This window comes from Scylla paramamosain, chromosome 35 (assembly GCF_035594125.1).
Source record: "Scylla paramamosain isolate STU-SP2022 chromosome 35, ASM3559412v1, whole genome shotgun sequence".
Lineage (NCBI taxonomy): Eukaryota > Metazoa > Arthropoda > Malacostraca > Decapoda > Portunidae > Scylla > Scylla paramamosain.
The window spans coordinates 2,955,913-2,969,040 of NC_087185.1; the positions used below are offsets into that span (position 1 = coordinate 2,955,913).

General features: G+C 44.5%; 1 protein-coding gene across 7 annotated transcripts in view; it reads right to left on the minus strand.

Moving 5' to 3' along the window:
* Nucleotides 1-3,824: 3,824 nt before the first annotated feature.
* LOC135090569 (adhesion G protein-coupled receptor L2-like) overlaps nucleotides 3,825-13,128 on the minus strand; it is a 166,508-nt gene continuing 157,204 nt past the window's right edge. For 2 of the 7 annotated variants that reach the window (XM_063987429.1, XM_063987430.1), the window contains 4 exons: nucleotides 11,867-12,035; nucleotides 10,707-10,862; nucleotides 7,841-8,080; nucleotides 3,825-6,801 (listed from right to left, as the gene is read on the minus strand). In XM_063987429.1, coding sequence (XP_063843499.1) covers nucleotides 5,668-6,801; nucleotides 7,841-8,080; nucleotides 10,707-10,862; nucleotides 11,867-12,035 — 1,699 coding nt within the window. In that variant the 3' untranslated portion in view covers nucleotides 3,825-5,667. Of the gene's footprint in view, nucleotides 6,802-7,840; nucleotides 8,081-9,799; nucleotides 10,863-11,866; nucleotides 12,036-13,128 lie in introns of all 7 variants that reach the window. The other 5 variants (XM_063987432.1, XM_063987431.1, XM_063987433.1 and 2 more) reach the window with 5 other exon arrangements.

Consider the following 13,128-nt stretch of genomic DNA (forward strand, 5'->3'; position numbering starts at 1 on the left):
TACTTTACTAGCTAGCGCGCGAGATCGGAGAAAGAATCGTCTGTCGAGGCAATCGGAGATATAAGAATCGCCTGTCGAGGCAGTGTCCAGGTGCGAGGAATATCCGAGTAGAGTATCCGAGTAGAGAGCATCAAAGCCGGTCCATCCATTTCGGTGTATTTTTCCATGAAGCCGTCCATCCATCGTCACGCGAACAGGATGGTGGGGGTGAGTGATGATGGGCGAGTGATTACGCGAGCAGGATACCACGAAAACCATCGATATAAAAACTAACGCGAGCAGGATACCACGAGCAGGGTACCACGAAAACCATCCAGATAAAAACTAAAGTTTTTTTTTTTTTTTTGCTTACCAATTTTTTTTCATGATCAATTTTTCATGATCAATTTTTTTTTCAATTTATCAAATTTATTTCAAGGAAAAATTAAAAACAATACCTCGAAAACCGTCCGGAGAAAAACTACACACAGCATCAAGAAAAAAAAAAATGAAAAAAAAAGGAAAAAAAAGGAAAAAAAAGGAAAAAAAAAAAAACAAACAAAAAAACAAATCGTCATGTCACTGAGGTGGGAGTCCTGAGAACTCTTAAATACACTAGGAAGCTTGTTACTCGCAACACTACGAGTCCACAAGTCTGACACACAGAATACACACATATATATTTAAAATAGGTTTTATTACATTTCTGATGGAAATAGGGGTTCTCGGAGGCCCGGCACTTCGAAGGGGTGGGGACGGGGAAAGGCAGCAGTAGTGGGCAGCCCCACAGGAACGCAGGACCGGAGATGATGCACAGGCGTTTCGGCGTAGTAGCACCAGCAGGTATGCGAGAGAAAACAGACAAGTTGATCAATAGAACACAATCTCTTCAAAGTACATATTTACTCGTTATTCCTTAAATCAAACTATCTACCCGATACAAAATCTTTTAAAACCGATGAATTAATTATATGAAGTCACTACCTACGGAAACTACGTCTCATCATAAACCACCAGTAGAGAGAACAACACCTTGCCCCTTTTTCGTATTTATCAAACTAATCAAGAACCTTAATGTCAATTGGTGAAAATGTTATGCAAAATTCTTAAAAACAAAAACCATTAAACAATTGAAAATATCAAGGGTTTTATTATGCTGCTGACAATGCACTATTAGTCCCCTCTGCCTGTATTAGAGCCTATAGAAACGATCAGCTCTCAGTCTGGCGACCCTCGGCTTGAGAACCACTGCCTTATGAGCTGCTATTGCGATTCTACCACGTACTCCTGAATTTTTGACACCTGACACCTACCTATCAACAGTGTCAGTGTCCGTACTTACGACACTTGGCAGACGTAACGCTAATCTTGTGAGAGAAGGCCTAACTAATATTTCAAAGAACATAACGAACGCACTTGCATGAAGACTTAACAGGATGGCCTCGGTGGCTTCCAGACGACGGCTGCTGCGCTGCTTCGGCTGGAACCCTGGATGGCACACCTGAGGCGGGGATATGAACGTCAACTGGATGGCAGTGACAACTTTTTTCCTTGCATCATACTTGATGTCCGTATTCTGTTCATATTAATAATGCCTAGACGTCAAATTCTCAAATTTTCTCACTGGAAATTCAAGAGAACCTACTGACATAGTTGGAGTGAAGTCTACATACATTACCGGGGTTGTATATTAAATGCCAACAATCTGTCACCTGCTCGTTTACCGCTCCCACAACGACCCTTTCGCCTAAAACTATTACCAAACCAGTTAAAGATTACTCGTACAACCAAACAGGTTAGTTATCGTAATTAACATCGTAATTAACCGTAATAGTTAAAAGAACTAATGTAAACAGCACAATTACCCGTTACGCAATTACTCATTAAGCAATTACCTACCACATCACTGAACTACCATTCAGTAGTCAGCCAAGCATTGTTCAATCCGTTATCAACCTCGCCTAATAAATTTCACATTAAGACTGACCCTGCTATGTACCATTCTACCATGTGCAATACAATAAAGTTTGTAAACCATCAATGACGGTATTTACCAAACCTCACTTTAATGACCCTCAGCCAAATGCGGTAATCTCAAGACTCCTTCAGTAACTAGCTGCTGTACTGCCAAACGACCAGTTACTGTAATTGCCCATCATTGCTTATGTAAAATCACAAGCCACCGGTCACAGTAATCGGTAAATTTCTCACTAAAACTACTGCATTAAACCACCAGTAACTTAGTTACGTAATACTCCATTTATTTCGCAAAAACTAATCACCAGTCACAGTAATTAGCCACGTGTTCGTTAATTTATCTACATCAAACCACCAATACCTACCATGCATTTAACATTTCATCAACGTTAACTTCTCTTCACACTACAATAATTTCCCCAAACCACCGAAGGCTAATCACCCTCCATCGGTAGTCAAACAACGCTAACTTCCCTTTCCAGTTACTGCAATCATCGCCGTTAATCAACACGTCACTAAATGCAGTCATGGAGATCAAGCTGTCCTGCCTCATTACATAGTTGATAGTATGCACAATAACAAAGCTAAGATTACACAGGATGGAGTGATAACACTTGCAGAGAGAGAGAGAGAGAGAGAGAAATGGATGGACGAAGGCTCACTGCGCTAAACCAAACACCAAGAAATGCTATCATTAAATTACTCTACATATTTACCACACGAAAACAATATTTACTTGTATTGTATTACTTAACACTACAAATGCATAAGATACACAGCATCTATAATAGCTACCGCGATAACCTACCAGCAGCATCACCACCTGCCCCTATCATCCTCGCACACAACACTTACCTCCACGAAGGCCGAGAATAGACAGAGGAAAGCGCAGGGTGGCCACGTCCGTCATCACCTGGTAAAGATTCGAGGCAAAAGATTCACGCGGTACCGAAGCGCTTACCTATGTGTCTCGGTTTTGTTTTTGATCTTGACATGGTTTTTATCAGCGTCATTGAGTGAGTAGGGAATAAATTATATTAATCGATAAAGCATACGTTTCCAGTTGAGCGAGGATGGACCTCAGCATTACTTATACCAATTCAAACTAGTTACTGGTTTGAAATAATTGACATACAAGCTTTTTTTGGCCCGTTGAAGATATAGATAAGTATTCACGTACCAATACATACCATGGAGAAGCAGCGGTAGGAGTTATAAAGAACCTACATAACTGGACAATAATTAACTGGTCATTACAACTTGACAACCCAAGCATGATCTGATTGACAAGACACTTTCATCCTAACGCCAGGTTTTTTCACCCTGACAATCATGTTTATAGAAAAGATGAATAAAGAATAAAATAAATAAATAAATAAATAAATAAATAAATAAAAAGACATACTACATCATCAGAACCTGAATTAGTTTAGTACTCCATCTTTTTCAGTAGGTAGAATGTCCTTGGTACCTTCTTCAAGGGACAAATATTCAAAATAGACAAGCATTCATAGCTATTCAGTCTATATACCATGAAATATCACAGAACCACAGCTCTAATGAAGGTGGAATTCTCATCAACAGGATTTTTGGCATCCAGCCCTTCACAATATTATGAGGCTTACTGAAATACCTGAACTGTAGCCTTTCATCTTTGTAGCAAGTAGAAATGTCCCTGATATAGATTACTTTAAGGGACAAACATACTCTAACACATCAACTTTAGTCCCTCATCCTTTCAGTTAGCAAAGATGTCCCTGGTACAGATTGCTTTAGGAGACAAGTATTCATAGATCTACAGAATAAATATCTTGAGAGATCACACAGCCACAGCACAAATCAAGGTGGAATTCTCATCAACAGGCTAGTTATGGTATGAAACATTTCACAATAATTTATTTGATATCAATTTGGCGATAGATTCTTGTTCATTTAATACATGTATCACAGTTTACATACAAAATATTACAAAACAGAGTTGAGTCTATACAATGACTACACATGAGAGAGGCACAGATATATGTTAAGCCAGTGGAAGTTTTGCTTTTACTGTAAGTTTAAGATGGACACTTTTAGCATCCTGGGTTTCAGTTCCTCTTGTGGCTACACACGCAAGATTAGACCTCATCTTTGATTAGGAACAAAATACTGTTCTTGGGATTTGTGGATTAGGTGTGTGTGTGTGTGTGTGTGTGTGTGTGTGTGTGTGTGTGTGTGTGTGTGTGTGTGTGTGTGTGTGTGTGTGTGTGTGTGTGTGTGTATCGTATACCTATGTCCTGTTTTATTAGTCACCAGGTATTTCATGAATTCTTTACATGTTAGACCTAAAAATTTAGTTGCCATCTCTGGTATTTTTTCGACTCATATCAACAGAGCACTTCTGGCTGACTAACTAAAGTACTGTTGATACTTGAAACTAGAGCAAGAACCTCACATCAGGTGGTGGTGGTGGTGGTGGTGGGTCTCTGCGCGAGTGAGGAGAAAACACATTATTGCTACAACTCTGTAAGCGACAAGTGCCAGTAAAAAAAAGAACAAAGCAAGACTGTAACAACATATGCCTAAGGAGTGACATCTAATGCATTACAAATTATGTTTTTAGGTAATGTTAGGATATAAAAAAATGGAAAACACTTATGAAAGAAAAAACTGCACAACTGAGAAGCAAAAAATACAAACACGGTTAGGATTCGTGAACGGGACAGATCCTTGAGAATGTTGCTTGGTCAGGCAGCAAATTACAGATGTGGGAATGACGCACGAACTGACTCACGCCAAGCTCAGGTGTTTGGTGCCAGGCTTCACCTCTCCCACTTTGAAAACACCAGAAAAAAAAGGAAAGGAAATATGCACCGGCTGAGGTTTCAATGATCCACTTCTTACGACACTATATGTTTCTTTGTGTGTGTTCGGAAGATTCTGGGCAGCTACCCAAATGCCTGAACTTGGGCGACTCACTCCATGCCAAACTCAAAATGTCAGAAAACCACGTCTAATAATGTGCTCAGCCGCATCACTGCTTTACTGTATTGCTTCAAAATTTAATTCCTTACACTTGTTCCAATTGTCACTAAGAGAAACTTGATCAATGTAATTTTAGTGTTTACTTTAGTGTTCTTACTGTGCCTATCTACAACATTACTTTCATAAAATGTGCAATAAATACATCCACGCAACGGAACCACTGCCACCCACATGAGGCCTCCTGTCCGTAGTGGTCCTGGCAGGTTGGGGTCCCCAGCAGAAGGAGTCACTGGCAGGATCTTGGCAAATCCTCACAACCATAGTCACTTGCTATTACCATGTCCATTACTACATGTATTTTCTGAACACTTCGTTTTTTTTTATGAAACTGTTCTAGTATTTACATGAGAAGGGCTTATCACAACCCAGTCAAAAGGTGCAGAAAATATTGGCGTTTTCCTTGTCTTCCCTTGTGCTTGGTGGCGGAGTCCTCCTGCTGAAGGTCTGACTAGGGTGGTGGGCTTGTGGCTCCTCGCTCAAGTCACGCACGCTGTGTCCTCAAGGGAATTTGCAACACTCAGATCCACATGATTATCGATACGTACCTAGATGTAAATTATCCATTGCAATGATTATCATGAGTATGATTTGTCACTTGCACACACTTACATTCATGAAGCATAAAGGCCTTTAATGGGTTTTAAAGCACTATACACATATGTACACAACTATGACTATACAGAGGCCCTAGCAGTGGCTGTACGTTGGGGGAGGAGGGTGTCGCTCCACCTGGGCGGTCCCTGTGTTCTCGTCAATGGGAGCCAACGGAGGCTTCAGCTTGCACACCACCTGCTCACCACTCAGCACCGCCACTGTCATTTCACCCAGCTGCTGCAGCTGCTGCAGGTCCCGGTGCCGCTGTGCTGCCTCCCAATTGCGCAGGTTTGGTTCGCTGAGAGGGTGGACCACCGGGAGGGCCTGTCCCAGTGTGGCTAGCATGGCCTGACTGTACTGAGGGACTGATTCAACTAACTGTCCACTGTTCACCAGGTGAGGCCCACCGTCCAGGTACTGCTGGGAGGCAATGTGGCCGTTTCCATGAGGCAGAGCGTGGGCCGAGGTGATGGCGGCGTGGGTCATGGGGAGGATGTGGCCAGGACTGACTATGGTGTGGTCCAGCTGTCCCCCCAGCCCCAGATGGCCCCCAGGCAGGGTGTGGGAGTGGGGGTTGTCCAGAACCATGCCGTCCTGGTGGCGCAGGCGGCCCTTGAGGCGTGGGTCATACTGGGGCTGGTGGTGGTGGGGGGCGGAGTGCTGGTCGGGCAGGGTGTAGGGCAGCAGGGGTCGGTGGTCACCGTAGCTGCGGGACGACTGGCGGGAGATGTCTGAGCTGTGGCGGCGGCCGTCCTCATCACTCAGGTCGCTCACCTGGAGCTCTGAGCGGCCCTCTCGCTCTATCTCCTCATACACAGGGTCCGCCCCACCCTCCATGGGAGCCTGGCGGGCGGCAGCCACCCCATCGGGGATCTCTGTGTAGGTGTGGTTCCAGGGGGAGTGGGTACGGTGGCCGCGGGATGCGGCGGTGGAGCAGGGCAGCCGCAGGGTTGGGGCGTCCCCTGCCAGGCGGTAGTCAGGCAGCAGAGCCTCGGGTCCTGGGGGCGTCTGGCTGTGGCTACCGTTGTTGACACCGCCGCCGGCTGTGGTGGTGGTGGAGCTGGCAGTGGTGAAGGGGTTGACGAGGTGGTCCTGGGTGAGATGAGGCACCACGTTGTTGTTGAGGCGCAGGGAGGACAGCTTGGGGGCGGGGCCACTACGGGGGGAGTCCTCCTGCTCAGAGCCTCCATGTCCACTGTCCCGTCCACAGGACTTAAACGAGTACTTCTGAAATACAACAGTGGAACATTTGAGACCAAAGTTTTAGTGAAACAAAGTATCAAATTTTAAAAATAAAGCAATATGATTTCCTAGCTAATTTCTTTTGTTTTATAAATAGCAACAGAGCATCAAGGAGCTACCTAAGATGTGGAAATCCCATCACTACTGCACTGGTGCTTCAAAACTGTTACTATCATACTATGTCTCATAAAATTGTTTGTCACTAAAAGCAATAAATACAAGTAATGAAGCTAAAATGTTAATTCTAATAGCTTCTTAATCCTTGGCTCTAATGAAGTGTTGTACTCTAAAGCAATACATTCACTATCTTGCAATTTTTTAGCCAAAATCTAATGAGTCATGTTTTTTTTCAAAGAATTACTCATAACTGTCTTTTTTTGCCGTCTGTCTTGGCAGTGTTATGTTCATCACTTTCTTTGTGCATTGATTCTGAGGCCAAAAAATCTGACATGAAACTGAATCAAGAAATGTAAGACATATGGTAAAATCATTCAGATTTATTATTTACGTAGATTTCAATTTGTCAAGAATCAATGTCAATAAACGGTAATTCTTATTGTTAAATTTAATCACCAGTCTTTGTATAAAAATGTTTGTCTAGTTTGGTTAAGTTTTCTCCCACCAAAGTACAGTTTTATACCAAAGGCCCTCGTTAGTCAGGAAGAAACATCCAAGCAAGCTCAAGCACATAAGCCTTAAAAAACACTGTTAGTCTTGCCTCAGTCATTCACGACACTCAAGCTGTAACAAGTGATCAGTAACCTGTCAGGAAACAACCCTGACAATAAAGCATTGTGAAACCTAACACTTGAGAGGCAGCCTTTGTGATATCTTTATATAGGCAGCACAGCTCAGAGCAGCAATAAGTAACAAGGGGCAGCCTTCACGCAACACAAGATGGCACTGAAATACAATGGGGGCACAGCTTCCCTCCAGTCAGCCCTTGGTGACACACTAGCAGAGGCCACACTCAAGCAGCTTGTGAGCAAGATGACTCGGGCAGCAGAGTGAGTGGCTGCCTCACCTCATCTTCGTGGTCGTGCGCTGCGGTGCGAGCATGAAGAGTGTGGTGCTGGCGAGCCAAGCGGTTGTTGCTGTTCCTCTGAGGGGTGCGGTTGAGGGACCCCCTGGACAGGGAGCCCGCCCTTAGCGGCCCCGCAGTGGCCGGCAACTGGGGCACTGCCCCCGCCTGGGAGGAGGAGGTTGTCGTGCTGCCCTTGCTGCCCCCCCGTGTCCAACGACCTGATGTCAGTCGTGGCACAAGCTGGGGAGGATAGCATGAGGGTTACTGGGGCCATGCTCCTCCCTCACGCCATGTGGGGGCAGCTCAAGCTTGTTATCAAAACATCTGCTCTTCCTATTTTTAATTTTATGCAGCACTCACTTATATCAAAGTCATTCAAGTAGAGAGCATTCAACCTTCATATTAGTAAAAAAAAAATTGGCCTAAAGTGCATTAATACTATAACATTCAGCACACAGTGTCCAGACAGGAGAGGTGACCCAGGTTAATGAAGGGTAGGACAGGATCTAGTGTGTGAGAGAGGAAGGACCAACACCACACCAGCAGCACCACACCTCACCTACTGCAGCACCCCAGAGTGTGTCACACTGTAGTTTTCTCACACCACCAGTAACACCACACAGTTGATTAGTGTTAAGTTATTCCACTATTGAATTAGTAAATCACCATATACTCCACACACAAATACCACAATCCCTTGATAAGCAATAAAAAGATAGTAATTCATCTACTAATTTGTGGACAGTTTGTTCTATAACATAATTCCCTTAATGTTGAGCAACTCTACAGTCCCAGTCCCATTTTCTCTGAGTGGAGGTGCTCTTTTCCCTGTGCCTGACACATGACAGAAGCTCCAGTCACCCAGTTCAGTGGTGGTGGCAACACACACCACTCACAATGTGAAGAGTACTGATGTACAGCTGCAAGTTCCCAGAATCCACCATACATCAAGTGAAAACACTTGAACTGGAATGGTTTTCATTTGGAAAACAACCTTAATCAAAATAAGCCAATCATTAAGAACTTTCCTAATTGTTTTGCTACAACAATCTGGTGTCTAGAAGCCATGCCCTTCCCAGCTTTGTCCTCACACTCATGAGTCTGTGTGAGTCTTGGCTCCCCTCCCTCACCTTCACCTGCTGTGGTGAGGTGCTGGCTGGGAGTCAGGACTGGCTTTGGGATCACCTTATCGTGCATGCATGAACCCTTCAGGAAAGGATGACTGTTTCTGAAGGCTGAGGTCATACAAAGGCCATTTCCATGCATGCATGGAGGGGGACTGTCAGCTGACTTCCCAGCAGCCTGCATTACCTGATGTGTGACCTCCTTCCTTCCTGGAATATCAGGAAACTCTTGTGTGTTGTAACTAGTAGTGGGTCTCTTTGAAGCTAGCTGTATCACTATTGAGCATTTGTGGATGAAATTTAAAAATTTTAACTACTCAGCATTATGAATGAAGCAGGTAAGGATTATAGAAGCTGCTAAATTATTTACACTGAGCTTACATGTCCTGTCTTGTCCTCACACATGGGTGGCCTTGACAAGCACAGCAACCATCTACATTTCATTACTTTCATGGCAAATTTTCTATGCTTGAGCATGTAGAAGCTTTATAGGTCTTGGCAGAATGAAATGCTTCCTGAGTGGAGGAAAGGCAGCAGTCCCTCACAGCTGCTGGCATCCACAGCAGCCACAGGCCACCTCCTCCCTCACAGCTCTATCCCAGAGGTGCGAGTAGCTATTAGACTCCTTGCTAGGTAGCTCCCTCAAGAAAACAATCCAAGAGTCAAGAGAGTGAAATTGTGTTAATAGCGAACCTGTGGCACTAAACACCTCTACTCCCCATCGGTTAAAGAAGCACCTTCAGTACCGGGAGAGATTATTGCCTGAGTCCCACAGCGAGACTTGAGTAGCGGCCGTGCGTCTATGAACGCTTCTGGACTCGAGAGAATGAAATACCTTTCACACCGTTGTTGCTGTTCATTTGTGGCCTCTCCGGCTTTCGTGGGGGGGCTTTACTCTTGGACGTGCTGGGGGTGGAGGTAGAGGGAGAAGGAGTGGGTGGGGAGGTGGGTTGGGTGTCCCTGAGAGACTGTCTGATGGGGTGAACTGTGGATGTGGTTTGGGGCATGTGAGTATTCATATTATTCAGGGTGTAGGTGGTGAGAGGATTAGGGGGACCTGTGTCAGTGGGTTGCTGGAGGCTGGTGGAGGTCAGGGTGGTGGAGGTGAGGTGAGACTTGGGCTGGAGGTAATTAGAGTCATCAGGAGTGAGGTGGACAGCAGCAAGGGGAAGCTGGAGGAGGTTGTGGTAGTGGTGATGGTCGACAGCCTGCAGACTCTTGGGGTTATTTGAGTGCAGGGAGGAAAGAGCGGCCTGCAGGACAGTGGGGTTGAGGGAGAGAGCGGACACTGCCTGCTGCTGAGTGAGGAGATGGGGGTTGAGGGAAAGAGCATTGGTGCGAGGCTGAATGTACTGCTGGAGAGTTGCTGCCAGGCTGGGGTCGGCAGAATCGTAGAGTTGGGAAAGAGTCGGAGTGGGAGGTGGGGAGGAGTAAATCTGAGCGGCATTGACTTGCTGAATGTGGAAGGGCAAAGCATTCTGGTAGTCTGGAGGTGAGGCAGTGGAGGAGGAGGTGGAGTCACAGGAGGATGAGGAAGGGTAGGTGGGAAGGTTGAACACAGTGTTGAGGGAACAGGCAGGGGCTCCTGACTCATCTAGGCCAGAGGGGTCAACCTGGGCCATGTGTAGGGTGTTGAGGGCAGCAAGGTTAGCAGGGAGTTGGATGCAGGTGATTGGGTGTGCATGAGCAGGGGCGGTCTGGGCAGTGGGACACGTGTGGGCATCGTGGGAGGGGGTACCCACTGTGTGAGAGGCGTGCGAGTTGGGCTGTGAGTGTGGGCCAACATTGTGGGAGGAGGAGCGGGTGTCCTTGCTGGCCTGAGTGCGGTCGGCAGCGGCACAGAGACACGCCCGCAGCCATGGGTGGCGTCGCCCTGCCCTACGCAACTCCTTCTTCACCTAGCGGGAACAGACACACACGTTCTGAGGCCACGACCACTACCACCGCACACATCTCAACCGCACGCAGCATTATAAATTATCTCAACTATTCACTGTAACTAAACATAAAGAAAAACTCTTTAGCCTTCACCAGTACAGCTCCACTTATGCAAACACCTCAGTCTGGGAAGAAGGTGATGGAAAAACACCTTCATTTCCTTCCCTGCTTTGGATAAGTGGAGCTGAACTGAACAGGAATTATGGAACACAGTACTGCCAAAATTAGTATATAATATTAAAACTACAGTTACCATGAAACACCAACAGGATTAATATGAGTGATATAAGTGAATGTAAAGCTATAAAATCAGCATTTAGTAGAATTAGTCTTATAACAATCAGACCCATAACCACATTATTGACAGAACAAAGCAAATTAATGAAACAAACCAAGTAATTACCATTAATCAAAACCTTACTGTCAGTTGCTTCAGTCAGTCATAAAATTACATTGAGACTAAATTTGAATACTGATAATTAGATAAAAAAAGTTAGAAAGAAAACAGTAACTGAGGAAAAGACCAGTTGTTAATAACACACAAGCTTCATTCACATCAGTAAGTTAGAATTGGGTTAAAACAAAGCTAACATTCAAATCAAAGTATTCATCTCAAGTCTCACTCACACTTTCAAACCCACACACATTTTTTTTTAAAGATAAAATAAAATCACACACACAAACACCAAAACCAATGAAAATTCACACATACACATTGACACAGAAGCCACAGACACACACATAGACACTCCCACTTCCTCTTACCTTCTGCTGGAGTCATGACAAAAGTAGCAGCAGCAGGAGCAGCAGCAGCAGGAAATATAAGAAGCAGTAGAGCAGAAGCAGAAGAGATCAATGTACATACACACCCTCCCTCTTTCCCTTCCTCTCACAAACACCTTAAATAATCATGTCAATTTGATGCCCAGGGGAAAATTGAATGACCCTGTAACCGTCCACTCACCTTATCATTCTGGACACAGTGGAAGATAAAGATGAAGAGTCCCTGGAGAGAGTTGAAAATGGTGAAGATGTACGCCATCACCATTGACGCCTGGTTGAGGTACAGCAATCCAAAAGTCCATGTGAGGCCAAGCAGGACCATCAGCACCACAGCACCACGAACCCAAGTCCTGCAAGACACAGAGGTGCTGTTACACTAGTCCCTCACTTCATGGACAGGTTAACCTGAGTGTGGGAAGAAAGTGCTGGAAAATGCCTTTAGTTTCTTTCCTGTTTTTTGGATAACTGGAGCTGAACAGAACTGGAATTATAGAAAGCAGTACTGCCAAAATTAGTATATGATGTTAAAACTATAGCTTCCTTGAAAAGTGTTTGTTAACTGAAATTTTGTTGTGTGAGTCCATTATAACAGGTTCATTGGGGTTTGGTTTTCAGATGCATGACATTTCCTTCCATCCTCTCGTATTCACACATTTTCTCCATAAGTAAATGTTTTTGTATATCATGACCACAAAAATCCATATTCTACAACTGTTTCATAGTAAAGTGGTGAGTGTGCTCATGTGTGGGGGCTGTGTGTTGACTCACGAAATAGTGCAAGAGTTGAGTGGCTAGAGGTGCTGGTGTCATATCAGCTGACTTCTCTTAAGGTTGGTATGATTGATTCTCAGCAAAATGAAACAGAGTCTTGGCATTCATTGTGTGAGTAAAGGCTATTAAAACATGATTTTTGTTAAATCAAATGTTTGTAGAGTGAGGGAAGACTGTACTTTGTTCCCCGGCCAGCATCACACTACAGAAGCAAGCTGAGGCAGGACATTCAATAAGTATTCGTAGCTCCTTTGTAACAAGTCAAGTCATTAATCTTTTTGGGGTGTTTTGATAATCCATTATGAAAACAGCCGGCATACGTGTTTTTACTTTGTTTTCTGGGCAGCGTTAAGATAATACAGAAGCAAGATTAAAGCAGGATGTCTAGCAGGGGAGAGTGGTGGTGGGAAGCAGGAAAGGAATGGAAGGTTGAGGGAGAGCAGAGGGCACCACAGCATGCCATGGAAGAATTAAAGCAAGGAAGGGAGAGGTGAAGGTGAGAGATGAACCAGCATGCAAATGTTTCCCTCATGCAAACAGATTTAGGGGAGCAGACAGTGACACACAAACAAACACACACATAGCACTGTCCCAAAAAATCTTTAAAACAAACAAAATAAGACTGTAAATAATCTAAAAAAAATTAAGTCAACATAACATGATGAATAATTT